Genomic DNA, 22,968 nt, shown 5'->3' with positions numbered 1-22,968 from the left:
TAGCGACATTTGCTGTGCTGCGACCGTCCCATGCACGCCGGTTGAGCGAACGCTTCCCCTTGAGGCCGCTTCCTGATGCCTTGCGCTCGCTTGTTTGCGCGTTTGCGGAGCATATCGGTGCTGGTAACCGTGTTTGTCATGTTTGTCTCTGACAGCGAAGCCAGCGAGTGGTCGGAGACTCGGAGCTGTGACTTCTGGGAGCTCTGGGAAATTTCAGGCGTCGGACCGGGTTATTGGCTTGAGTGAACGATGGAGGAGCCTGCAGTTCCTGTGTTCGGTCTTGGGTCTTGGACAAGCCTCATTGCTGTAGTCCATCGTCGAAGTGCTCGACGATTGGCGTATCCTTGAATCTTACTGGGATGGGTCAAGGTAAGTACAACGATCAACCACCTTGTTCAGGTCCCGGATCGGCGAAGCGATAGCGACGCCTGACGTGCGAACACGTCGGGTGCCGATTCTCAGCTGCCTCGTACCCGATTACTCTTTCAAGATGAAGTGTCTTCCATCGGGACGCTTCACGGCCGCTCTCTCAACACACGATCTCCGCTTTCAGACTCAACCGGCCAAGGTCGCCCCGAATGACGACCACGCACGGTATTTCGGCGGAGCATCCTGACAAAACACATAAGTAACAGATCTCTTCTTTCTCAAGGACCTATTCTCCCTCTTCGTCGTCGCCGCCATGTCCTGGCTGACATCCCCCGTCGTTGCTTCGGCACTGATTTTGACGGTGCCGTACACCCATGCACGCTGCATGATCCCTCCCAATCCAGCGGCCCCAAAGCACTCGCGGAAACAAGACGTCTCGATGTGGTTGTCGAGTCCCACTTTCATCCGATCCGTTATCAGGTTCTCTTGGGCGAGTATCGCACTACGTTACCCTCGTGCAAGACTGACTGTGCCTATCAGGTTACGATTGCTATCGTTTGTGCCATACAATCGATGCTCATGTGGGCGTCGAGCCACAACACGTCCCATACCACGTTGAAAACCAGCGTCATGACCTGCTCCACCTCCTCGCGCCCTGCAATCTACATCGGTCCCACAGTCCTCCTCGGCTGGATCATCGCCATCTGCGGCTGCGAATTTCGCGTGCACACATTCCGCGCCCTCGGACGCATGTTCACGTACGAGCTAAGTATCACCGAGAAACACCAGCTCGTCACCTGGGGACCATACTCTGTCGTCCGGCATCCCAGTTACACCGGAATGTACGTCAACATCGCCGGAGCCCTAACTTGCATGCTCTCTCCCGGATCGTGGCTACGTCAATGCGACGTCTCCGAGTCTCCCGTCACGATGGTAGTTTGGGTTTTAGTCGGGTTGTGGATCGCCTATTGGTCATGGATGATACAGGTCTTCGTGAAAAGAGCTATACAGGAAGATGCGATGATGAGGGAAAACTTCGGAAAGCAATGGGATGAATGGAGCGGCAGGGTCAAGTACAGACTTGTGCCGGGCGTATTCTAGGGACCTATTATCAGTATATATGACTGCAGGCGTATCATTTTCCATGATGAACCAAAAGGGCTCATATCTGGTGCATATGCCACAATTCTCTTACAAGCTTCCACTTGCCCGCTGAAAATCTGCAGCAATCCTTAGGACGCTCCATTGAATGCTACATTGTGAACATGGATGACTGATTGGATCGAGATGCTCTGTGTATATCCTAGCGCACGCAACCCAGGCACAAAGCATACTCCCGCCCGGTTGGTAGTATGGCTTTTGCCTGCTGATTTATCATTACTACGTCCTTGCTATACAATGTAAATATAGCTAGGTTCAAGGTCGCCTAGTTTATCGTCAGCCTGTGAAGACGGATCGCCGACGGAACCTTGCATAGCAGCTCGTCGCCTATTTTCTCGCATGATCCCGGCAGCATAAATCGCGCAGGACATCATTGAGAGACACACAAATGTTATCCCGATACTGTAAACTTTGGTGTATCGAGGTGCATCCGCGGCCGGAAATGAATATGACGTGACAATCCCGCCGATGTTGCCAACATTGGTACTATATTTCTCGCGTATCCGAGGAGAATTCTTCACGCACCTGCCAGGCGGTGCCTACTGAACGACGACGGTGCCCACCAAGGTTGCTAGTGAACCAGCAGAGGACGACAGGCATGGTAATGTAAACCCCTTATGGTATATCCATCACATTAGCATGAACATCACATGATAGAGAACGGGCTGCACCGGTAACGGCCAAGAATAATGCCGCATATTGAGCGTGTACGTTGGTGTGAATGGACAATAACATTGCGATCGCGCTCACGGCGATGAGGGACGTGCCTATCATCCTATGGTCAACGTTCGGTACGTTGCATAACGAAGAGCCATGCGACCCGATGGTGAATATCCAACGGCGCCTGAGCTTGTCGCTTGCGACAGCGACTAGCATGGAAGAGCGTAACTGGACAACATAGGGAGGTACAGAGCGAAGCTGAGCTTGGGTAAAGGTATAGCCTAGATTATTTCAGGATATTGGGTTTAGATAACGAAACGTCGGAATGGGAGGGTGCACTACCTTGATGATGGTCGGAGAGAAGTACGCGTAACCATATGCGGGAACCACAAGCCCAGAGTACATCAAGCCGCCCATGAATATGCGATCTATCAGGACGTCAGGTGAGCGGCACTGCCAACATACTGGTCACGTACAATCCTTGAGATCCGTGATAACTCGACGAAATGTCATTTTGGTATCGATAGCCGAGTCGCCGACGTCCTCGAGCAAGCGCAGCTATGGAACTTCGCATTTGAAGCATATTTGTGGTAACCAAACAGTCTACTAATACTCACGAAAAGCCGTTCCTGTGGGCTGAGAAACCGCGCTTCTTCGGGGGAAGTCCGGTATGAGAAAGAAGAGAAAGACAGCGATTAGACAGGTAAGGAGACCCTCTGGAAGACGAACTGGTTATAAGTTAGAACGACACCGTGATGGGATACCAATCATGCATACCAAGAATGAAAACCCATCTCCACGCCCTGAGCTGGCGTGTTCAGTCCATATTCCCTATCGCGGTCGCGAGAAGCCCTCCAAATGCTCCAGCGAGAGCCGTGGAGCAAAAGAAAAAAGCTATACGTGTCTACGAAGATTACCAAAATTCTGCCATATTAGCTTAGCACGAATTAAATACCTGAGCCTCCTCTCGTCGATACCACATTGAGATCAGGTACAGGCAGCCAGGGAGCAATCCAGCCTGTTGCTCGTCCTTAGTGAATAGGCCCACTCCTGACTGACGTAGTGCTTGCCTCGAATAATCCAAGAAAGAATCACGTGGTGAGTAGCCCCGAGTAACCCCTCGTTAATAGCGTCATTCGTGGGTTGACGAGAGTGAGGAGCTCAAGGCGGTCAGAAAGCGTCTACCAGATGTCCTTGCTCGAGATGGATAACGCGAGCGTTGAAGGAACGCCGTCTGGGGTGGTGTTGATGCTGGTCGGATCTGATGAGTCGTCCCCCAAAGATGCGGAAGCGGTGCGCGCTCTGAGGATGTACAACCAGCATGGTTGAACTGCAAGATGGTGATTCCAAGATCGTCTTCGAGCCCGAACCGAACAGCATTGGAAATGTTGATGCTGAAAGGGCGGTACGCGATCGATAAGCAGCCATACTTATACAGCTGGGCCCCCAACAGGGACACTTACCGGTCGAGGAAAGCCATCAGATATAAGACGGCCAGGACGGGTAGCAGCCTTGCATCGATTCGTGTTGATAACCCCGTCGTTGATGGCTTTTCTTTATATTTTGTATGATAAACCACTACTTCCACCGTGTCGTTGGACCCACCATGATCCAGGCCAGGGGAGTCAGCCATATTGCTGCCCTTGCTCGACATCTTCTTCAGCGTTAGCAATACTATTGAGATCTAAGCTGATCGTTTCTTTCAGTACCTTAGCAAGCAGTGAGCGTACCCATAGTCTTGATCGTGTTCAACGGGGTGGGCAGGATGGGCGCGACTGCGAGCGGAAGTCTTCAGGCTTCAAAATAGCTCGATAAGCTCGATTGAGTTGACATGTACCCTCTTGCGCTTGCCGAAGCCACTGACAAGGTTCTGAGTTCATTGGAGGTGAGAACGGTTAAAGTGGCTACAGAAATCTTTGGCTGCAATTGTCTGCACGCACCGCACTAGAACCGTAATGGTCAGTCGGCGCTGGCCCTCCAGGTGATGTATGGAACGACTATCGGATATGAACATTCTCCGCACTCGCAAATGGAGATGCATCGGATTTAGCAACACCCACTGCTGGGCGACATGCAGAACAGTGGACGAGCGACCTCCGTACGATGAACACTCATCACGCCCCAGCAGCAAAACGATGCCCGATGGGAGCAGACGTACACTGTCGAGCATCCATAGGTCTATGTGAGGTCGAGATAGAGTCGTTAAAATGAACGAGTCGGAAGGTTCTAGCGCCGAGAAGGTTATGATGTATTTTCATCGATGTTCACGGTCGCTCCACACCACCGGGCGCGAGGTTTGAGGTACGATGCCGAAGAATGCGGAACAAACCCCACAGCCAGAGATCGTCAAAGCGGTTGATAGCAGTGCGCGCACTGCGTATTAACGACCAACCCGTATTCATCTAGCACCGCCGAGGCTGCCTGAGACTGGCCAGTTGGATGCTTTGGACAACGAGCGGCGGTGAGAAACGCAGGGAAATATGGAAGCTAGCAGCTTTCTCTGACTGGCTTGTCATGGACTGATGAACCCGCCGATTCACTGGGTAAAAGGCTAATAAGCAGTGGCACGAGGCTTATGGGTGTATACACGGCTTAGTCAGCACCACCGGTCTAGTAGCAGCGTGGTCCGCGTCGTCCCGTCACTGCCGTGTTCTGGACGACATGTTGCTCCACAGGTCCGTCCGCTTGCCGGGCTCCTGAGGCCCTGCCAGCCACGATCGACGCCGTTCGCACAGCGGTCTTCAGCCCGAGGAACGTTCTCGGGTGCCCCGGGCTGTCTCCCGCTCTCACCTGATCCTCTCGCTCATACATCCCCGACATCAACTCGGCGCAGCCTCCGAGCGCAGTTTACGTCCGCTATGCGCGCACGAGTTCGGTCATGACCCAAACCTGAAATGAATGGCGTAATGCCGATCGGTCCGTGGTCCCAGAAACATATAAAGTCTCCCTCTCACTCGCCGCATTCGCAGACTTGCCTGCTACTCGTCGCCCAAAATTATGTTCAAATCTCTCTCTGTTGTCACGGCCCTTGCGCTCGCGCTCGGCATTGCCGCCCAGAGCATCGACATCGGTTATCCCACCGCGGGTCTCGCGCTCGTCCCCGGGCAGAACTTCACTGTGGAAGTCGATCGACCTGTGAGTACCCCGTCGTGGTCACAATCGCGTTGTAGCCAGTCGCTGACCTTGTCTTAGGACACCCTCACCGGATCCACGGAGGTCGCAGTTGTCATCGGTTTGAGGTCTTGCGGGACTCAACCGTCCTGCGACGCCGTCTCCGCACAGGAAGATATCGGCAGCATATTGTATAACGGCCCCTACAACCCGGTGTTCACGGTAAGCACATGTCTCAGTCTCACAGATTACCCTCTGACCGCCTGCTGTCTTTCCTTCCATCGTCATAGCTTGATGACCCTGCAACCCGTTTCAAGCCCCCACACCAAAACTTCACCGTAACCGTTCCTCCAGCGGAAATATCTGGGCTTGCCGTCCTCAGCGTGACTCATCTGAGTCTAGTAGGGGTACGTCACTCCTCGTGTACACACTACACGTTGCAGTTCTCGCTGACCTCATTGCCTCAAGGCTGGACCATTCGCTTTACTTGAAACCAAGAACATAACGGTTAACATCACCTCAGCTTGATCTTACGATACTTTCATGTTGGACAAGTTTTTTGGACCCTGAAGGCCTGATGGACCTGTGTATCCGGACTCTGTATAATTCGTACCATAATCACGTACCCACGCGTTCCGGTTCTAATCAAATGCAATTTGTCGACCCCAGATGAATTTTCTTCTGCTTCCGCCCGCTGCACAGCCTACATGATAGCATTTCAAGGCACGATCATTCCACCGTGGTGATGTGAATGCAATGCACAAGAACCGTTCTCACTCGATGATAGAGGCACAACGCATCTTCTACCTGTCGGTACCCAGTTCTCGCTGTGAAGGGCGTACTTGTTTCCATTGTACAGGCCATACTCCACGTCGTATCGTGTGTTTTCTGCATCCAATGACCTGTTTTCTGGATCGAACATAGGCAACAGCCAGCTTGATTCAAAGCTCGGCATTCGGTCGGCCATCGTTTACCGCCGATATGCATTCCATTGGATACAAGGACCTCGTGGGCGTCTTGATCGCAGCGGCGGTCATCCTTCTCGGCTATGAATCCGGCATACGCGGCCCTTTTGTACAACATCCAAACGTATAAAACTGCGAAAAGTACTCTGCAATATCACCCAGTCTTCGCGGTATCCTCGGCTCAGCATGCGCACCTTCATCACGCTTGCCATCTCTCTCGCGTCCATCGCGATCGGCGCCCTCGCTGCCCCCAACGGTTGCGTGTGGGTGAACGACGAGCTCGTGTGCGCCGGCAGCAAGCGCGCGCCCGAGGCCTGCCTCTTGGAGTGCGATGCCAATGGCGAGAACTGCAAGATCGTGTGCGCTGGACACTCATCATAATCAAGTCATGTAAGATCATCGAGACTGTGTTTGCGCGCCACACCTGACACACTTTCACTGTCAGCCCTGCGACGCCGTACTGAGGTTCAAGCGCAACACGAGTGCAGCCGCAAAATAATGAACGCCGATACTCAGGTCCCCGTAGCAGCTCGGCGCTTACACTATGTACTGCGCGCATACGATTAATGGCCAAGTTGCTGCTGGTGTAGACTGGCTCCGATCCGGCATGAGTGCTTGCGCTGACTTCGCATCACGACGCTAAGGCTCGGGACTATGGTCCCGACTCGATGACCATTGTCGCGCGGTACCGGTGACACTGAGTAATTCGGCATTGTATGCTTCTCAGCAGCATTGGCCGATAGATGCGGGTCATCACCCCGAAGACCGGCGCTTGACTCCATTCCACTGCTCACCTGATAGTAACGTATACTGCATAGGCGCTCCACCGACCATTCCGGTCTATGATCTCTGCCTTGGTTGTACCGAGGGCACGTAGTTCCAAGGGGACAGCGCCATGGCATCCTATAAAACTGCAGGAGTAAGCATGCGAAAGAGCGCTCAGGGAAGATGGTGAACCTCAAATCGGGTATTATCCTCACCGCGATCGCATCCGTTGCTTTTGCGCAGAGTATCGACATTGGATCACCGGCAAACGGCAGTTTTGTTTCTCGTGGAAGCAGTCTGACCGTTGAGGTTGATCGACCTGTGAGCGACGCTCTGTTATGTTCGTTCTCTCGCCCCTAACAAGCGAGCTAGGAGTCTCTCACCGGCTCTTCGGAGGTCGGCATAATCATAGGGTTGCGACCCTGTAACCCGGACTGCTCCCCTACTGACATTGACGACGATCTGGGCCTCGTCCTATACGGAGGGCCATATAACCCGCAGTTCTCTAAGTATGTAGACCCCTCTCTTCACTGTGAATAAACGAACTGACGTATTTACAGCGTCACGGATCATAAACCTCCGCACCAGAACTTCACGTTCACGGTCCCTGCGTCGTTTGACGGCACTGCCGTGCTCTCGGTTTTCCATGTCGCTGTTGTGGTAGGAGAGTAATCCTACCAGGTCGGTCTTGAGCTGATCATATGTCGGTTTGCTTCAGGCTGCCGCCAACGCGCTGGTGGAACTCAAGAATGTGACGCTAAACATTCAGTGAGGATGGTAAATCAACCTGCGCTCGTACGGTGTAAATATGAAACGTATTATCATGTTACAAGAGAGCAATGAATTACCATCCTTTGTATGTTAAAGAGAGCAATGAGTTACCGTCCTCCGTCGGTGCTGGCCCGTATACGCGTTCCCGCCGCGATGATTGGGATCCGCCTCACCGCATCGTTGCGGGGAGCTAATACTCGTCGATAAACAGACACGATCACACAATATGATGGAAAAACAGTCTTGATACGGATACAAAGTTGTGCAGCATACCAAAACGCGGGGTGTGGATAGAAGTCTGCTAGAAGAGAGGCCGCGTTCATCGTGCGCCGTCGACAACCGCAGGCTGCGCCAGAGCAGCACCCATCGCCTGAGCACGGAAGGCAAGGCCGCGCGTCTTCTCGATGACGGTCTGGTACACCGGGAGCGCGGTGCGGTTGATGTGAATGACGTTCTGAGGCTTCCTGTGAACTCGATCCAAGCGTGAATGGATGGGATGGAGATACCTTCTCGAGGTCAATCTTCGCGTCGGCACCCATCCGAGTCTCCCGGATGAGGTTGACGATCCACTTCTCACCCTCCTCTGGAGCAAGATTCAGTCGTTGAGATAGATCGCTGAGGTTGGTAGTGTCAGCGAGATATCGAGTAAATTGAAAGGAGGACTCACCTTATATCGATCTTTTGGTGTATGCGGCAGTACGCCTCACTGATGAGGTAACGCGCGTTCTCCAAGAAGTCTTCACGGAACTCCCCAAGGAAGAAGTCGTTCTCAACAACGGTCTCCGCCAGCTTCAGTTGTTGCTGCGCTGCCTCGAAGTCGAATTGAACGTATAGCTCCTTGAGGAAGTCCGTGATGGGGTCGTGATATTGATATTCTTCGGTCACGATCACTTTCACTATATCGCGGATCGCGTTGCGCACGCGTGACGACGCCCCGGATCCGGCGCTCTTGCGGGCGAGAACGGCGGCGGTGGTGAGATATCGCAAGATCCAGGGGCATGAAGTTTGGATCGTGTTGAGGTAGGTGGGATTGAGGAAGGTCTCGAGGAGCAGTGTGCGACCTTGAGGGTGGTTAAAGTATACGAAGAGCGACCAATGGAGCAACCAGGTGCGGGAGTGCAGCTGAGCGAGGGCGGCGGGGAGCAAGGAGGAGGAAGTACGAGCATCGACGGCATCGCGGAGGTTGTTAAGCTCTTCTAGCGCGACGTCCCATTTTCCGGAGAGGATGTCAGAAGCAAGTTTTCCCCAGTGCGCGGAGGTGTTGAGGTCGGTGTCGGTCGAGAGGATTCGGAAATGGTATAGGTAGTCGGCGGCACCGCTGTAGTTTCCGTAGGTGAACTGGAACTGGCCAAAGTGGTAGAGGGCGGCGATTTGCTCCAGGGTGAGCTATTATCAGAACCGTGGATCAGTGTCTGTTTCCTAAGGCCCAGTATGTGCCAAATAGGAATGCGCCAAACGATGGGTTTTCCCCGGAAAAAAAGTGGGTGGTATAACGGGATGCACCGAGACGCACGTTGTAGTTGTCTTTGAGATATTGCAAGTTTTGCATCTTATCTTGTCGGAGTGCTTGCACCACGTCCGGGTTCTCAATCACGTCCAAAACCGCCTGCGCCTCAGTCGCCAACCGCTCGTTCGTAGAAACCGCGTTTTCACGCTTTTCGGTGAACTCTGAAGGTGTCATTCTCAGACCGGAGCAGCATGAGGCATGGTGCGGATAGAGCGCACCTGCAGGCACTTCCTTTCCCGGATTCAGTTGCTCGAAGAGCTGGACGGCGTAGTCCACCATGTTGGTGCCTTTTGCAAGCTCATACTGCGCGGTCTGCACTTGCTCTTCAGGGAACAGTTGGGTCTCAGCGAGATGTGCGAGGAGAGGAAATGCGAGATGCCGGTCGAGGTACGGTACTATCGTTTTCGTCAGATCCCATTCGGCCATTTTGAAAGAGATGAAGTGGACGAGCAGGAGGATGAGTTCAGGAAAGTTTCGATCAATGGGGCGTGGAACCCTAAGTTCGGGTCATGCACAGCATCATTTCGCCTGGACAGCAACCTCCCCGAGTTCATTCTCGACGTTCACCTCGAAGATGAGCACTCTGACTCGAGGCCTTCCTGGGCCCGTTCGCGACCTCGGAGTATCTATCCTCGGGCAAGTGAGACACCGAATTGCTATTGATATATGATTTATTGATCGTTCTTCTCTCCGAACAGAAGTGTTACACGTCATTAGTCGAGCAACTCGACTTGGACGTTGAGTGTCTGAAGTATGCCTTGTCGAAGGGTTTAGGCGTCGGGATTGTCGCGGGCGGAGCTATTATGAAGCTTCCACAACTCATCATCGGTGAGTCGCGGCAACACCCAGTCGCGCTCACTCGTGTTGACCAATTCTGGCAGTGCTCCGAGCTCAGTCCGCTCGAGGCCTCTCGCTTTCCTCCTACTCCCTGGAAACTTTATCATACGCCATTACAGTGGCATACTCATATCGCCATAACTTCCCATTCTCGACGTATGGCGAGAACGTGTTCCTCACCGCGCAAAATACGATTATCACCTTCCTAATCATCGCTTTCACCCGAGGCCGCAATGAAGAGGACGTGGCGACGAAAATCGCCGCTGCCATTGCTGCCGTCATCGGGACTGGCTACCTCCTCAGCATATTCCCTCCGGACAAGCTTGCCGTTCTCCAAGTGGCCACCCTGCCCCTTTCCGTGGCCTCGAAGATTCCTCAGATACGAGAAAACGCGCGCACGCAATCAACGGGCCAGCTCTCGTCGTTCGCCATCCTATCTCAGGTTGTCGGCTGCGTGGCGCGTCTCTTCACGACATTCACGGAGGTTGGCGACCCCATCATGACCGCCGGTTTCGCGGTGGCGCTACTGCTCAACCTTATCCTAGGTGTGCAGCTCTGGATGTATCGTGGCGCACCGCCGACAGTCCAGGCCAAGCACGAGAAGGTGCGTGTGCCCGCGGACGTCGTTGTGGACGAGAAGGCGTCGGGCAGTATCCTCAGCCAGAAAGGTACTGGACAAATACAATGGGGTGCACCTGCGCCCGGACCTACCACTACCCGAAGGGCCGGGACACCACAGCCGTCTGGTAAGAAATGGGCGAGGAAGGTAGATTAGCTTTCGACTGTGTACAAGCCTGCCTTAGGGATTGCATCCTTCGCCCTATCTCCGCTATATCTTACGTGCGTCTGGTTTTTGGTTTTCAGAACGGCACCTGTTTGCTTCTTGCCGAGTCCCAGGAGGATCCGACTCGGGCTAAGCATACTTCTGTCCCTCAGACTATCGTTCCTCGGACCTCGACACATTGCTGAGGCTACAATGAGGCTTGAAGCTTGATTGTTCCTGCGGAAGCTTTCATGCAGCATCGCGAACTCCTCGTGAATGAAGGCATGAAGTCAGGATTGGCGGATAGATGCGAGTTGATCCGGGGTCCGATAAACAATTCTATTTAGACCGATTTAGACTTGTCTTGTGCTTCTCGTGCTCAAGCGGACTCGGCGCTTGGCAAGCACGACAATTCACCAGAAGTCAGCTGCCGCTGTACACAACATCTTGACAGCGTTCACGCTCACGGGAACGGCAGTCCCAACATCAACTTCCGGTCCCTTTCGACATATCTATAGACTCCGAGAACACACGGATTTGTGCCCATCAGGGAGAGCCAGTTCAACCCGCAGCCTTGATCGTACGTGTCAGCGTGGATCTTGAATGGATCCTCGGCTAAGGCAATTGATGAGCTTTTGTCTTTAGGCAAAATAGAGGCCGGCCCTGGCCGCCTTCCCCGTCGCGTTCCCGATGCACATTTCTGGTCATGGGACTCGTCAATTGGCTGCGCGGGTATATGGTATACAAACAGAATCCTGCGCGGCGATTGGCGCAATGTCATGGCGGAGTGGGAAGAGCTCTCACATGCTGCTACATTGCTTTCCCCGAGGAAGCGAGGTACTGGAAAACCCCAAGCCGACTTGCGTCCCCCAAGCGCAGCCCCGAGTTGGCCTACATAAGCCTGATCGTTAGACGGCCAGCGCACCTTTTCGGTGCCCTGGTTTTCCCGACATAGGTATCCGTCCTCTTCACCACCTCCGTCGTAGTTCGCTACATATCAGTGCTCGATCTCAAAGGATTCGGATTCGGAAGATGTCTCTGGCAAAGATCCCGTTGATTCTATCTTGGTGCTTGTGCATCCCGATAGGGTACCTCCTCCCTCCGAACCCGGCTCCACAACCCAATGAACGAACGAAGCGCAGCGGAACGGAATCGTACTTTGCCCACTTGGTTGGGAACGGGATGATCATCTTCCTGGTGTGTACCTCGCATCTCCGTGCTGCGACTCCGCGAAGACTCATCGAATTTGCACAGACAGTCACCTGGGCTCCCTCCTTATGCGAGACTGCTGCGATCCTTTGCACGCTTTTGCCCCAGTCCGCGCTCACCCGCGCGATCTCGCGCAAGCTCCTATTTTGGCCCTCGACGATGTCACCATCTGCCATCCACGTTAGCCCACTATATCTCCTTGCATGGGTACTCCTAGTCGCAGGAGCGGCGCTGCGCCTGCATTGCTACCGCGCGCTTGGACGGCACTTCACGTTTCAATTGGGTATACACAAGGATCATGAGCTTATCACTTCCGGGCCATACAACATCGTGCGCCATCCTTCCTACACCGCCGCGCTCATGGGATACACCAGCGTGACCTTGGTCCTCTTCGTCGCTCGCGGAGGCTGGTTGACGGAGTGCGTGCTGCCGTATTCTTTGCGAGTACACCCGATCATCACCAGGCTTGTCTTGGGTATGTGGGCAATGTTCTACACCGCCAACGTGATAGGGATATTTGGAAGGGTGCGGAAGGAGGACGAGCTGCTCCGCGGTACATTCAAAGAACAATGGGAAGCTTGGGCGAAGGATGTTCCTCATCGTTTAGTGCCTGGCGTCTATTAGATATTCAACGCCCGAGTACATCACAAAAGCGACCTTTGTTCATTACACCTCATATGTACCGTGCATTTCGATAGATAAAAAAGGTCGTAAGCTACAACATGTACGATGTTGTATAAAAGTCACGGTATCGTCCGCTCCACTCTCAAGGAAGCGGACAAGTCACGGATCCGGGAGATTGTAAAGGGCAGAGCGTGGAGGAGCTACCGGACACGAGACCGCCTCCAAGGAACTGACAGGGTCTCCAAGGTCAGCGACATATTCTCATCTACAAACCCCATGGCGTCTTACATTGTAGAAGCAGATGGTGTTATTGACGTCGTAGCTGTTGGAATGTTAGATGACATGAGCATCATGGAAAGAACCAAGCTGGGTCGATTGGCCAACTAGAGTGTAGGTGATATCTCCCGAGGTGAATGACGAAGGGCAAGCCGGACAGTCTGCACGCTTGACTAACGCAGCCGCGGACGCATGACCAAAAATGCCGAACAGGCTGAGGATGGGCAGGAACGACAACATGTCAACAGTTTGCGAGGTGGGGGGCTGACTGGACGGGTTTCAGTCCCATCACAAAGTCAGCGATACTTATATTGCTGGTGAATTGCATATGAGTACATGGCGAACTGGAGGTCATATTCCCGGCGATTAAACCGTCAAGGGCGATTGTCTCCAGAAACACGAGTCGCTCCGGCTAGGCAATCGGCGTCGATGGTAATGCCGGTGCTGCAAGCGACGAAACACATTTGCCAACTGCGATCACCATCTTCCTTCTAGGCGAGTCCCAGTACGTCCTGCAAGCGCGTCTTTCAGTTGCCGCAGTGCTGACATCAGTCAGGTGTAGGACGTGAGAGGTAAACTACTTACCGTTGCCAACGTGTCCCAAGTGGATTCGTCTGATAAGGCCGGAGGCAATGGGCCTTAATCATTGGAATGGATCCCAGAGAGGCTAGACCAATGGTGTTCGTGAGGTACGTCGCAGTCAGTACGTACAGTTTGCCTCTATGTGCGAAGTGACCGGAGGGTCATGTATACGAGACTGTGGCAATTAATGCTGGGTTTCACCCGACTTGCTCGGAGCATGGATAAGGTAGGGCTCATTCATATATAGCCACTATCACGCGCTCAGACCTGTCACGCTATGGAGACTTTTGGCGGGGGAACGGAGATGGAGCGTTACATTGGCTCACTACTCGTTTGTCCGACTACTTTTCCCAAAAATTTTCTATACAAAAGATAGATGCAGACTCTGCGCAGATATTGTATAGAAAATTTTCTTAATGCGCTTCTCTCCCGCCTCGCTGTAAGGGTTCGAGGTGGTTAGATGTCCCTGATTTGGTCACGCTCGGGGCATCGACTGAATTGAGTATCACATATTCACGTGAGTGTCACTGCAATGTCACTAGTAGCTATGTATGAATTATGGTGCACCAAGTGCACAATAATACAATTACTAGAAATGGCAGTGATTTTCTAGTAATTCAGGTGATTACCTAGGTTTTATGTTGTATTGGCGATTTCGAAATGGATTGCGATTCTCGATCTTTTGTAGCTTCGCATCGCAATTTCAGAAACGATGTTTAGGGAAAATAACATGTATTTGTGACCATGCTATCCGGAATTGCGAAGTAATTCCGCAAAGACAAATTGGTAATCAAGACGATCACAGCCAGTTTATGGAGTTCTATTGTACGATACAAGTAAATTACCATCTACACTGTATCTAATTCTTACGCCAAGGATTCTTCTGCACATTCTTGGGGATCGTGACACCAGTGAGATATCCCTTCCGCTCATCAGGGGCAGACGAAGACCTAGGTAAGACATCGCTTGAACTACCCTGGATGAACTCAGGAATACGCTCCAAGGGGGGTGGCGAGGCGGGCGGTGGTGTCCAATTGATGAAGAGAGGGAATGGGGAAGGGGATCGAACCACTGGAGAAGGTGATAGTATAACTGGGGAGGGAGGTTGTACACCAGGTGAAGGCGATGTATCGTCCTGTTCATCGTCTGAAACGATGATCGGCTCTGTATACAATTTGAGTGACAGGAAGGTCAGATGTACCTGCGACAACACACCTTTTTTGTCTGGAGCTTCAGTGTTAGGATTCTTGCCTTTGCCTGTGTATGCTATGTCATCATCACATAGCCTTCCTAAGCTGTTACCAAGACGTACCTTCACCCTCCGAGGTACCTTCATTCTCAGAGCAACTATGATCGATAGCTGAGTTGCCTGATACCACTTTACCTTCCAGTTGAGCCTGCTCCTGGTAGGTGAACCTCTTTACCGTCGCTGCAAGGAGTCATCAGTTACGGTAACAAAGTCCGTCAAGAAACTGACCAAGATAGAGAGTTTGTTTTGCATAACCTTTCGTAGTGGGACGCCGTTCATCATGCATCTGGACCCCAGTCACCGGACCCGGCACGACCGTCAAGGTATAGTACTTCTTGCGAAGCAGAACCCAATCCATCGCCACTTTTTTTCCCTTCTTCCCCTTATCGATTAGCTCAAATACCTTGGGAAACCACCCCCTGACAATCTTGTCGAGCTGAATGGCATTCGCGGATAAAGGCCAGCACAGTACACCACCCTTTGGTGTCTGACTGATATATAAACCCTGTCTCGCCATGCGCTTGAGATGAGTTTCACGGGGAGCTTTGTCAATAAAAAGCTCCCCGTTGCTATCCTGCGAAAGATGGTCACTGACCCAGTGCGGCATGGAGCACTGGTCTCTAGACTCACAATACCACAGACGATCAGAGCTACATGCATGACTGGGATTCTTCTTCCCTTGCCATAGGAGCCCTGTGTAGAACACAATTTGAGCACCTCAACAGTGAGAGACAAAATGACAGAACAGACCTTATCACCGTTCACCTCTTCTTCAGCACGCATGTTGGAGACGATAGAAACATCACTATCACTCTTGGATTCTGAATGGTCGTCATCCGTAGTAGATTCCCCTGAGGAAGCTTCCTTCTGTCGACGAGTCAGACACATATAGCAGAGTAGAGGAGAAAATACCTTTGCGACTTCTTTTCCCTTCTGCAGTCCATGTAAGTCATCATGATCAGTGCTATACCAGCTTCTTGAGCTCACCATTGATAGTATCGTTCTGTTCTTCATCCTAGCCTTTGCACTGGCAGGCTGTTTTGCGGCCTAGAGGTGCAATATGACATACTCAGCAGTATCCACAACGTTGATGACGAGACACAATGTATAACATCAACTCACCTTGCTCTTCTTCTGCCGATGTTTCCCCATCTGTGTGAGACTTTCTAGCTTCGCCATCTTCACAGAAGCCTTGAGAGGGGGGGCAACATCGCAGGCTAGGTCGCCACCGTCAGGGCCTGAAGATTCTTCGGAGCTATCGTGGGCCTTCTTTCTCTTCTCCAGCTTGATACGTGAGCGGTCTTGGAACTTCTTGATGATGTCCTGAAACTTTGTCGTCGGTGGGTCGGGAGCTGCAGGGGCTTGACGAGGATGACAACCCTTCTTGTGGTCGCAATCAAGACATATCCGGGGATCGACTTCTGCATCTGTGGGTGGCTCAAAGCATCTGCACGGACATTGTCCAGAGTCTAGCATAACAGAGCATAAGTTTGGGTCCCGAGAAGATGCCATCGTCGCGGAAAGAGTGGAGACCAGACCTGTGATACGATAAAGTTTGCTCAGGCCACGTGCCAAGGTTCATAACCTGGCAGATACCTTACTGTCACCAACTTGTCGCCATCTGTACACCATTAGCAGCTTGTGAAACATAAAGCGCCAACCTCAAGCAACCGCAATGATCTATTTTCTCTTGAAAAGCGCAAACAAGTGTAGCAAGACAGTAGAAGCACTGATCGTCGCAATGGCTTCCACCCTAAAACCGCCGCGGGTTAAGCCCTACTTGACCTGAGATACTCGTCAAGAACTGATACACCCTGCGCCCATACCACTGCCCTCGGAAACCAAATATCGATAGGTAGTTGAATCTTCAAGGGCTTGCCCTGTGCACCGTACCTGATAGTCTCAAAATCAGGATAAGTAGCAGAGTCTTGTTCGTCTTCGTGAACACCATAGAAGCGCGGTATGATGTTGCTCCGCTGTAATTCGGCAGCCGCCTCCCAAAATGCTTCTTCTGCTTCCTCGTTGTCTTCGAAAGGATTGGAGTGCCGTGCAACACGTAAAGCTTTGTGCCGTAAATTCTTCTCCTGGAGGCGACCAATTTCGTCCACTAGCTCTGCAAGGGCAGGATCTTCAGGCTCGGGATCTGGAACAGTCAGTTCCTCGTCGTCTTCATCAGCTTCATGATCACCCCCTCCATAATACTCTTGCAACGTCACAGGATTGATGCGGTCGAGTGGATCATCGCGATATACACCCTGTGATATCTGCCCAAGCAGGCGCATATCCTAAGCACGTAAGTGTAAGCTTGCGATTCTCTAACACCTGTGAAAAAGGGAGCTCACCACAGGGCTCTGGTTGTTGGTTGTCTTTCTGCGTATGGGCTTATTGTTCCACTCGCTCTGGAAGGCATGGCAGTCCTCATTGATGTCATCAAGGAAAAGCCGATGAAGTAGCCACAAATGATGAGGGTTGGTGCGGTCCAGGCGGTGAAGTTGTCCCAGACGGGTAAAGAAAGCTCGCCACCTCCTTGCAAACTGTGATCCCACCTCAACCCACAGACGTTCAATCCGTGTGTTGCGGGACGATCTGGAATTTACTGTGAGCATGACGTTTGAATAATAAAAGGCCACGCACGTTCCCCACATGAACGATGCCCTGTTTGGACCACGGTGCATGATCATCCATATCGAGACGAGCAGATTCTCTCCTCCTCTGTCTCCGCGCATCCGAGAAGGAGTACCCCATGCCCGGATTGCTGTCAAAAAAACATCCAAAACTGTTGCCGCCTTGTTGTTTGTGCTCGCCTTCAGCCCAGTGACCTAGGATAAAGGATGATATCAATAGGTGCCTTCCTCGTGCGATGAATAGAAGCTTTACTTACAGTTCGGCAGTACCCGTCTATCATACCATGTATAACGATACCCCACCAGATCAATTTGTGATGTCCATCAAGGTGCCATAGGGAGTTAGATCGCGCGACCTTATATGGCTTCCGTCTGATCGTATCTCGTCGTCTCAGCATCTGGCCAACCGGATCCACTCGCTGTACTGCCTGCTTCACACGGATCCTCTGAATCCTGAGTCCATGATGTCGTAGAAATCCAGTAATGTATCGAAGGCCTGAACTTGGCTTAACTTTCTTGTAGTGCTTGACTAAGACATCAAGCTCGTCATTCGTCAGATTGTGAAACTTCCTATGGAGGCCGTGTTCCTTCAGCCTGGCCCGTAATGTGTTCCTATGCATGCCCAGCGCACGAGCAAGGGAGGTGATCGTAATGTTCCGCCTGGCTGAGAGAGCTTCCCCAAGGAAGACAGGATGGATGGTCTTCTTTGGTCGACCCCTAGTGCGTGGTAGTACGGCAACCTGGTCCTGGTCCTCGCCTTCCCTAACATCAAGGAACTCTATATGACTCCACTCCCTAAAACTGAATTAGTTGATTCAACAAGGTAGAGTTTCTGCATACTCACACCCCCTCTGCAACGAGCGCACCTGTCTTTAGCTCCAGCGCTAAAGGACCGAGTACGCATGCACAACGTTCAATCCAGTCGCCCGGTAAACCTTCCTGCTGCATGGCCTCCAATAACGGTAGGGATTCATTAACAATCTGATCGGATAGAACATGAAGGTGAACTGGATCGCCCTCTTCCTGGTGGAGGATATCATATGCATGACGATACGCGCTTTTGAGCAGCCCGTAGGCAGTGGTAACATTGTCTGTCCAGTCAGAGTCCCCATTTGTAGGTCTGGGCAAATCAGGTATAGATCGCTGAAGTTTCCTAGACATGGCAGGTACGGCGTGTCAATGACATGGACAAGACATTCAATCCAGGAAACGTACGCCGCACAGCAATCTTCTCCCTTTACCCCTTTGTGACAAACAATATGCCTCTAACATTCCCTGCCTCCTTCTACTCTAAGAAGAGTGATATTCAGGAACACGATATTGTGCGAGGGGACATCTGGTTTGAAGATGGCAATATCTTCGTCAGAGTATGCCTGTTTTGGATCTGACATCCGACATACCTTGACACCTTTGACAGGCCGAGGATCATGTTTACAAGCTCTACTCCGGTCTTTTGTGTTCCCAGAGCGCCCTGTTCAACGACCTCCTTTGCCCTGCAGGTCCGGCAACATCTGTTCCCCTTCCCACATACCTCAGCTACAGCACTCCATCCCATGGTCAGCACGAGGACAACGGGCGACAGGAGGAGCATCCGTTGAAGGTTCCCCACACTGCGGAGGCGTTCGGAGTATTTCTGAGGTTTATAACCGGGCAGGAATCTAGGTGAGCTTCGCTGACTATCCAGAGACGCATCTAAACAAGAACCTCAGCCTTGGTGACAGCGACGAGTCATTTGCTTCCCTTATTATGCTCCTGGACCTGGCGGGATATTATCAGTCACCTAGAGCACGTCAGAGAGCCATCAAGGTACTTGACACGCACCCTGACCTAACGCCCACCATACGCATGCACCTGGCCCGGGCCCACAAAATTGATGGATGGGTAGAGCCTGCCTTCAGAAGCATCCTTAGAGGGCCTTACCTGGAGCTGACGCCTTCCGACTTCGTCTACATGGGCCACAATGCGTCAATGGCAGTTTCTACCACCCAATATGGGATCGCCTTACATCGTATCCAATGCGCTCTTTTCCCTCCCGAGGTCCACCACGTTTTTCGTTGTCATGACGAGCGCAAGTGTTCTTCAAGTTGGACGAAGGCTTGGTGGGGAGAGCTGGAGGAAGGCATGCAGGGAATAGCGTTCCTCCTTCTGCACGATGACATGCGCATGCCTGGTCGCAGTATCCTGCAACACATTGAGTCTCTTCATGTCCCAGGCATGCATGAAGGGTGCAAAAGTCTCACCATTGGTTCCCTCAAATGTCTGAGCGACGAAGAAGGGCTTCTATACGAAGAAGGTCTGGTTAATAAAGCTGTCACCCAGCTGGAGGAGTTCCAGCGTCAGCTCATTTAAGGCAAGTTTGCACGTTCGATATAATGGCAATCATGTCATTAACCTGAACATTTACAGATAGTTATAGATGTACCCTTTAAATTGACACTGCGATCAACATAACCTCTTTTTGGGTACGAAGAAGCAAGACGTACCTTATCTCGTATGTACGATTCCCTAAGATCAATGTTGCTACTAAAATGAATGTGAGATATGCGTTGCACTGGCGGGAATTACTGAGGTTGGGAACCCTTGCCACGTGTGTAGATGCAAGCACCTGGACCCGAGGTAGGCAAAAAGAGTCAAATGTAGTGTCGTCGAGTGGCGCGGACATTCGGCACGATGCTGAAGGCGGCGTGCGTGCGTGTCAGGCAGAGTGTTGTTGGCTGGTGGCGTCCCTCATCAAACACTTCTCGATGATGTTTCTTCCACAGACAGTGAAGGCTTGGACCGAGGAGCGCCGCTCATGCGCATGAAAGGGCTAAACGGCGGGCGTTCCGCTCCGGAGATGCGGCTCGCGTCGACCAAGCCCGGTTTGCTCGGGTTACCACCCGCAATGATTGCGTACGTGTGGATTGCGCAGGAGCGGGTGCATGTTGCGGCCATCTGCGTTGTGCTTTCCATCTGCGGGTTCTTCAGCATCCCGGTGTATTTGAGCACACTTGCGTACCTCGTTGACGCGAACACGGGTAGGAGCTCGACCGCTGTCGCGGCCAACAGCTTCTATAGGGGTTTGTTTGCGTTCATCACGGCCGAGGTTGTGGTGCCACTGCAGGTGTGTCGACTCTCTGCGGTTTGTGGTCACTCCACGTGGGCTGGTGACGACGACTGCCGGCGAAGGAGTGAATTCCAGCTTGAGGTGGGTGCAGCAATAAGGAATAAAAGCGAACCACTCACCAATCTTGCACGAGACCAGAGTCCGCGTTTGCGCCATTTTGTTAGTCGTCGAGTTGAGTCACCTTGTCATCTTCATGTGCGGGGCTGGTGGCATCCCTCGCTAAACGCGTCTCGATGGCGAGCAGGAGGTACGCGGCCCATGTGCCATGCAAACAATGTGCAACGGAGCAACCACGGGTCGCCGGCGGGTGGGACGTTCTTGCCGCACGTAGCGTCGACGATGCGTGACACATGTGGTTGTCATGCGTGAGCGGAAGGCGAATTCTGAGTCAAGGTGAGTACAAAAAGTTCATGCAAAGATGAGATACTCACCCGACTTGCAATCTCGTATACATGTGGCGCTCGGCGCATCGCGGTGCTGCTCCCGTTGAGAATCGATGGCCGGACCGACACGACTTCGCGCCCAGAGCGGGTCAAACTCCTCAACAGGCGCCCATCCTTCCATCCGGACCCATGGGATCCTACAATCCCTCTGCGCATGCCATGCGTTCCCCTCCTCCGTCGGCGCCTTCCGTTTGCAGCATCGGCGGGGACTCGGGTTGCTCGACGCCCATCACCTTCCGTGAGGGCACCGCGTACGTGTCCAGCGTGCACTCGCGGGCAACCTCTGTGCGACGCTCGCTCATGTCCTGACTTTTCTGGGCAGCGCGACGCAACGGCCTTTGCAGCTTGGCAGCGCTCGCCGTTCGCCGACACCTCATAGCCATTGTGGCAAGTTTCTGTACGTCCGCAAGATCAGCTTCGAGTGTAACCTCGTGAACCCCCGAGGCGACTCACTGATATGGCATTCGCCCTTGTAGCAGCTAACATCGTCCACCTGCGGGATCGCGCTGCAGTCCCGTCCACCGTCTAACGAGCGTACGCCGTCGAGGCCGCCTCCACTGGTGACGCCGCACTGCTCGAGGTTCATTGACGTGTTGATGCACTCGTATCTTGCCACGGCGCCATTCTTGTAAACCGGGCAAGAGCTCTGGCCGCGCGCGCATGAGCCGGTGCGAGGGCGAAGCGGGACACGCTTGCGCGTTCCGTCGGTGGGCGTGGCAGGGTCAGCTGTCGTGGTGGCTGAAAAAATTTCGTGAGTGAAGATTGGTGAAGAAACGGGAGTGAAATCGCTTACGACAAGTGCCGGTGGAGGTATCCTGGTCGCAAGTGGCGACAGCGCCGGCTTGCGCAGTGCACTGGTCAACAGCGGTCACGCTGGGGTCGGAGTGGCCTTGTGCAAAACTTCCCTCGGCAGGACAGATCGTGCACGACGTCTGGCCCAAACGGAAGGGCGCCCCCCGAAGCGTGAGTGACTGACTACCCCATTCTCGCTGATCTCGCCTGCCTCCACAGCCGGCTGTACGTCGCGCTCTCAGGCGCAATCCTGCTCCCCGCCGGGCTTTTCTGGTTCGCGTGGTACGTCCCCGCGCGCCCACTTCAGGGGAACCGTTTTCGGGCCTGATCGCGCCAACGCCCCCCGCACAGGACCAGCCTCCCTCCCGTCCCCTGGATCCTGCCCGTCCTCGCCGGCATCCCCTTCGGCGCGGGCACGGCGCAGATCATGCAGTCGCTCGTGCAGTACCTGCTTGACGCCTACTTGATCTACAGCGCGAGCGCGATCGCGTTCACCGTCGTCCTCCGCTCCGTGTTCGACATGGCCTTCCCGCTCGTCACGCCCGTCATGTACGACCGGCTCGGCCCGCGCTGGGCGGGCTCTGTCTTCGCCTTCCTCGCGCTCGCGTGCGCGCCGATCCCGTGGCTGTTCCGCGTGAGTGTGGTTTCCCTTCTGGTGGAACCGACGGACGTTGTGGGGCTGATGCTGATGGTCGCGCGCGCAGACATATGGCTCTTGGATTTGCAATCTTGTGTACATGTCATGCTCGCCGCATCTCGCTGCTGTGTGTGTGGGGGCCACTTCGTTTGGAACACGGGGACATACGGCACTCGAAGATGAATATCTAGCCGGATGAGAGGGAGAGGTAAGCAACGGGAAAGTTGGGTTACGGGAAATGAGTGAAATACCCACCTGCCAGCCATGAATGAAACGTTCGATGTCTTCCTCCTGTACCTGCGACTGAATTCAGAAGACGCCGTCGCCACGGGGCCTGCAGGACAACACGCACCACGCCGGCGGTGCCGCATTCCTTTACATTCTCGAGACCCCTCCAGCATTCTTCGAGCGCGTCCCAGGCGTCTTTCATCGCGATTTCGTCGATGAGGCTGTTCCTGACCCAGTTAACCTTTTGAGAAACGCGAGGAGATGGGTGGCCAAGGAAAAAAGCGAGTGA

At 53.1% G+C, this 22,968-nt stretch overlaps 11 protein-coding genes across 11 annotated transcripts; 8 read left to right on the top strand and 3 right to left on the bottom strand.

Moving 5' to 3' along the window:
• Nucleotides 1–1,026: 1,026 nt before the first annotated feature.
• On the top strand, nucleotides 1,027–1,464 carry PUNSTDRAFT_19677 (uncharacterized protein; the record flags this gene model as incomplete). Its single annotated transcript, XM_007380584.1, has 1 exon — nucleotides 1,027–1,464. A coding segment is annotated over one exon (438 nt), but the record flags the coding sequence as incomplete, so codon positions are not given.
• Nucleotides 1,465–1,723: 259 nt separating this feature from the next.
• PUNSTDRAFT_118666 (uncharacterized protein) lies at nucleotides 1,724–4,612 on the bottom strand. The gene is made up of 11 exons (XM_007380583.1): nucleotides 4,131–4,612; nucleotides 3,921–4,060; nucleotides 3,796–3,864; nucleotides 3,654–3,739; nucleotides 3,261–3,584; nucleotides 3,146–3,208; nucleotides 2,968–3,094; nucleotides 2,667–2,918; nucleotides 2,533–2,618; nucleotides 2,202–2,471; nucleotides 1,724–2,144 (listed from the first exon to the last, which is right to left on the bottom strand). The coding sequence occupies exons 8-11, from the start codon at nucleotides 2,771–2,773 to the stop codon at nucleotides 2,017–2,019; spliced, it is 591 nt and encodes a 196-aa protein (XP_007380645.1). The 5' UTR covers nucleotides 2,774–2,918; nucleotides 2,968–3,094; nucleotides 3,146–3,208; nucleotides 3,261–3,584; nucleotides 3,654–3,739; nucleotides 3,796–3,864; nucleotides 3,921–4,060; nucleotides 4,131–4,612; the 3' UTR covers nucleotides 1,724–2,016.
• Nucleotides 4,613–5,163: 551 nt separating this feature from the next.
• Nucleotides 5,164–6,069, top strand: PUNSTDRAFT_98137 (uncharacterized protein). Its single transcript, XM_007380582.1, has 4 exons — nucleotides 5,164–5,325; nucleotides 5,383–5,523; nucleotides 5,592–5,708; nucleotides 5,770–6,069. The coding sequence occupies exons 1-4, from the start codon at nucleotides 5,188–5,190 to the stop codon at nucleotides 5,827–5,829; spliced, it is 456 nt and encodes a 151-aa protein (XP_007380644.1). The 5' UTR covers nucleotides 5,164–5,187; the 3' UTR covers nucleotides 5,830–6,069.
• A 165-nt stretch (nucleotides 6,070–6,234) lies between these two features.
• PUNSTDRAFT_118664 (uncharacterized protein) lies at nucleotides 6,235–6,936 on the top strand. Its single transcript, XM_007380581.1, has 2 exons — nucleotides 6,235–6,656; nucleotides 6,712–6,936. Exons 1-2 carry the CDS (start codon nucleotides 6,350–6,352, stop codon nucleotides 6,831–6,833), a joined length of 429 nt encoding a protein of 142 aa, XP_007380643.1. The 5' UTR covers nucleotides 6,235–6,349; the 3' UTR covers nucleotides 6,834–6,936.
• A 278-nt stretch (nucleotides 6,937–7,214) lies between these two features.
• On the top strand, nucleotides 7,215–7,803 carry PUNSTDRAFT_131299 (uncharacterized protein; the record flags this gene model as incomplete). The annotated part of the gene is made up of 4 exons (XM_007380580.1): nucleotides 7,215–7,352; nucleotides 7,404–7,540; nucleotides 7,592–7,691; nucleotides 7,750–7,803. The coding sequence occupies 4 exons, from the start codon at nucleotides 7,215–7,217 to the stop codon at nucleotides 7,801–7,803; spliced, it is 429 nt and encodes a 142-aa protein (XP_007380642.1).
• Nucleotides 7,804–7,930: 127 nt separating this feature from the next.
• Nucleotides 7,931–9,751, bottom strand: PUNSTDRAFT_98129 (eukaryotic translation initiation factor 3 subunit 6). Its single transcript, XM_007380579.1, has 5 exons — nucleotides 9,528–9,751; nucleotides 9,316–9,470; nucleotides 8,470–9,188; nucleotides 8,309–8,417; nucleotides 7,931–8,256 (listed from the first exon to the last, which is right to left on the bottom strand). The coding sequence occupies exons 1-5, from the start codon at nucleotides 9,733–9,735 to the stop codon at nucleotides 8,122–8,124; spliced, it is 1,326 nt and encodes a 441-aa protein (XP_007380641.1). The 5' UTR covers nucleotides 9,736–9,751; the 3' UTR covers nucleotides 7,931–8,121.
• Nucleotides 9,752–9,883: 132 nt separating this feature from the next.
• Nucleotides 9,884–10,940, top strand: PUNSTDRAFT_98128 (mannose-P-dolichol utilization defect 1 protein; the record flags this gene model as incomplete). Its single annotated transcript, XM_007380578.1, has 3 exons — nucleotides 9,884–9,949; nucleotides 10,008–10,137; nucleotides 10,191–10,940. The coding sequence occupies 3 exons, from the start codon at nucleotides 9,884–9,886 to the stop codon at nucleotides 10,919–10,921; spliced, it is 927 nt and encodes a 308-aa protein (XP_007380640.1). The 3' UTR covers nucleotides 10,922–10,940.
• A 1,001-nt stretch (nucleotides 10,941–11,941) lies between these two features.
• PUNSTDRAFT_131296 (uncharacterized protein) lies at nucleotides 11,942–12,742 on the top strand (the record flags this gene model as incomplete). The annotated part of the gene is made up of 2 exons (XM_007380577.1): nucleotides 11,942–12,106; nucleotides 12,164–12,742. The coding sequence occupies 2 exons, from the start codon at nucleotides 11,942–11,944 to the stop codon at nucleotides 12,740–12,742; spliced, it is 744 nt and encodes a 247-aa protein (XP_007380639.1).
• Nucleotides 12,743–14,459: 1,717 nt separating this feature from the next.
• Nucleotides 14,460–17,594, bottom strand: PUNSTDRAFT_42477 (uncharacterized protein; the record flags this gene model as incomplete). Its single annotated transcript, XM_007380576.1, has 13 exons — nucleotides 14,460–14,764; nucleotides 14,816–14,857; nucleotides 14,913–15,029; nucleotides 15,078–15,423; nucleotides 15,480–15,542; nucleotides 15,600–15,716; nucleotides 15,762–15,782; nucleotides 15,837–15,896; nucleotides 15,972–16,276; nucleotides 16,451–16,470; nucleotides 16,743–17,134; nucleotides 17,192–17,248; nucleotides 17,484–17,594. 13 exons carry the CDS (start codon nucleotides 17,592–17,594, stop codon nucleotides 14,460–14,462), a joined length of 1,956 nt encoding a protein of 651 aa, XP_007380638.1.
• A 1,138-nt stretch (nucleotides 17,595–18,732) lies between these two features.
• Nucleotides 18,733–19,822, top strand: PUNSTDRAFT_131294 (uncharacterized protein; the record flags this gene model as incomplete). Its single annotated transcript, XM_007380575.1, has 3 exons — nucleotides 18,733–18,840; nucleotides 18,891–19,135; nucleotides 19,195–19,822. 3 exons carry the CDS (start codon nucleotides 18,733–18,735, stop codon nucleotides 19,820–19,822), a joined length of 981 nt encoding a protein of 326 aa, XP_007380637.1.
• A 1,118-nt stretch (nucleotides 19,823–20,940) lies between these two features.
• On the top strand, nucleotides 20,941–22,968 carry PUNSTDRAFT_42476 (uncharacterized protein; the record flags this gene model as incomplete). Its single annotated transcript, XM_007380574.1, has 6 exons — nucleotides 20,941–20,972; nucleotides 21,220–21,273; nucleotides 21,345–21,419; nucleotides 22,034–22,096; nucleotides 22,166–22,448; nucleotides 22,765–22,968. 6 exons carry the CDS (start codon nucleotides 20,941–20,943, stop codon nucleotides 22,966–22,968), a joined length of 711 nt encoding a protein of 236 aa, XP_007380636.1.

The sequence above is a fragment of the Punctularia strigosozonata genome (genome assembly GCF_000264995.1).
Source record: "Punctularia strigosozonata HHB-11173 SS5 unplaced genomic scaffold PUNSTscaffold_2, whole genome shotgun sequence".
NCBI lineage: Eukaryota > Fungi > Basidiomycota > Agaricomycetes > Corticiales > Punctulariaceae > Punctularia > Punctularia strigosozonata.
Note: the sequence above shows the minus strand (reverse complement) of the source record. Positions and strands in the feature narration are given on the sequence as shown.

Coding starts and splice junctions, on each gene's coding strand:
- PUNSTDRAFT_118666 (XM_007380583.1), bottom strand. CDS start 2,773: ATGCTTCAAATGCGAAGTTCCATAGCTGCGCTTGCTCGAGGACGTCGG. Junction 2,472..2,532: donor TCTCTCCGACCATCATCAAG/GTAGTGCACCCT, acceptor GAAATAATCTAG/GCTATACCTTTACCCAAGCT. Junction 2,145..2,201: donor ATTATTCTTGGCCGTTACCG/GTGCAGCCCGTT, acceptor ATATACCATAAG/GGGTTTACATTACCATGCCT.
- PUNSTDRAFT_98137 (XM_007380582.1), top strand. CDS start 5,188: ATGTTCAAATCTCTCTCTGTTGTCACGGCCCTTGCGCTCGCGCTCGGC. Junction 5,326..5,382: donor CTGTGGAAGTCGATCGACCT/GTGAGTACCCCG, acceptor ACCTTGTCTTAG/GACACCCTCACCGGATCCAC. Junction 5,524..5,591: donor CCTACAACCCGGTGTTCACG/GTAAGCACATGT, acceptor CCATCGTCATAG/CTTGATGACCCTGCAACCCG.
- PUNSTDRAFT_118664 (XM_007380581.1), top strand. CDS start 6,350: ATGAATCCGGCATACGCGGCCCTTTTGTACAACATCCAAACGTATAAA. Junction 6,657..6,711: donor ACTCATCATAATCAAGTCAT/GTAAGATCATCG, acceptor TTTCACTGTCAG/CCCTGCGACGCCGTACTGAG.
- PUNSTDRAFT_98129 (XM_007380579.1), bottom strand. CDS start 9,735: ATGGCCGAATGGGATCTGACGAAAACGATAGTACCGTACCTCGACCGG. Junction 9,471..9,527: donor GGGAAAGGAAGTGCCTGCAG/GTGCGCTCTATC, acceptor TGACACCTTCAG/AGTTCACCGAAAAGCGTGAA. Junction 8,257..8,308: donor CGAAGATTGACCTCGAGAAG/GTATCTCCATCC, acceptor AGGAAGCCTCAG/AACGTCATTCACATCAACCG.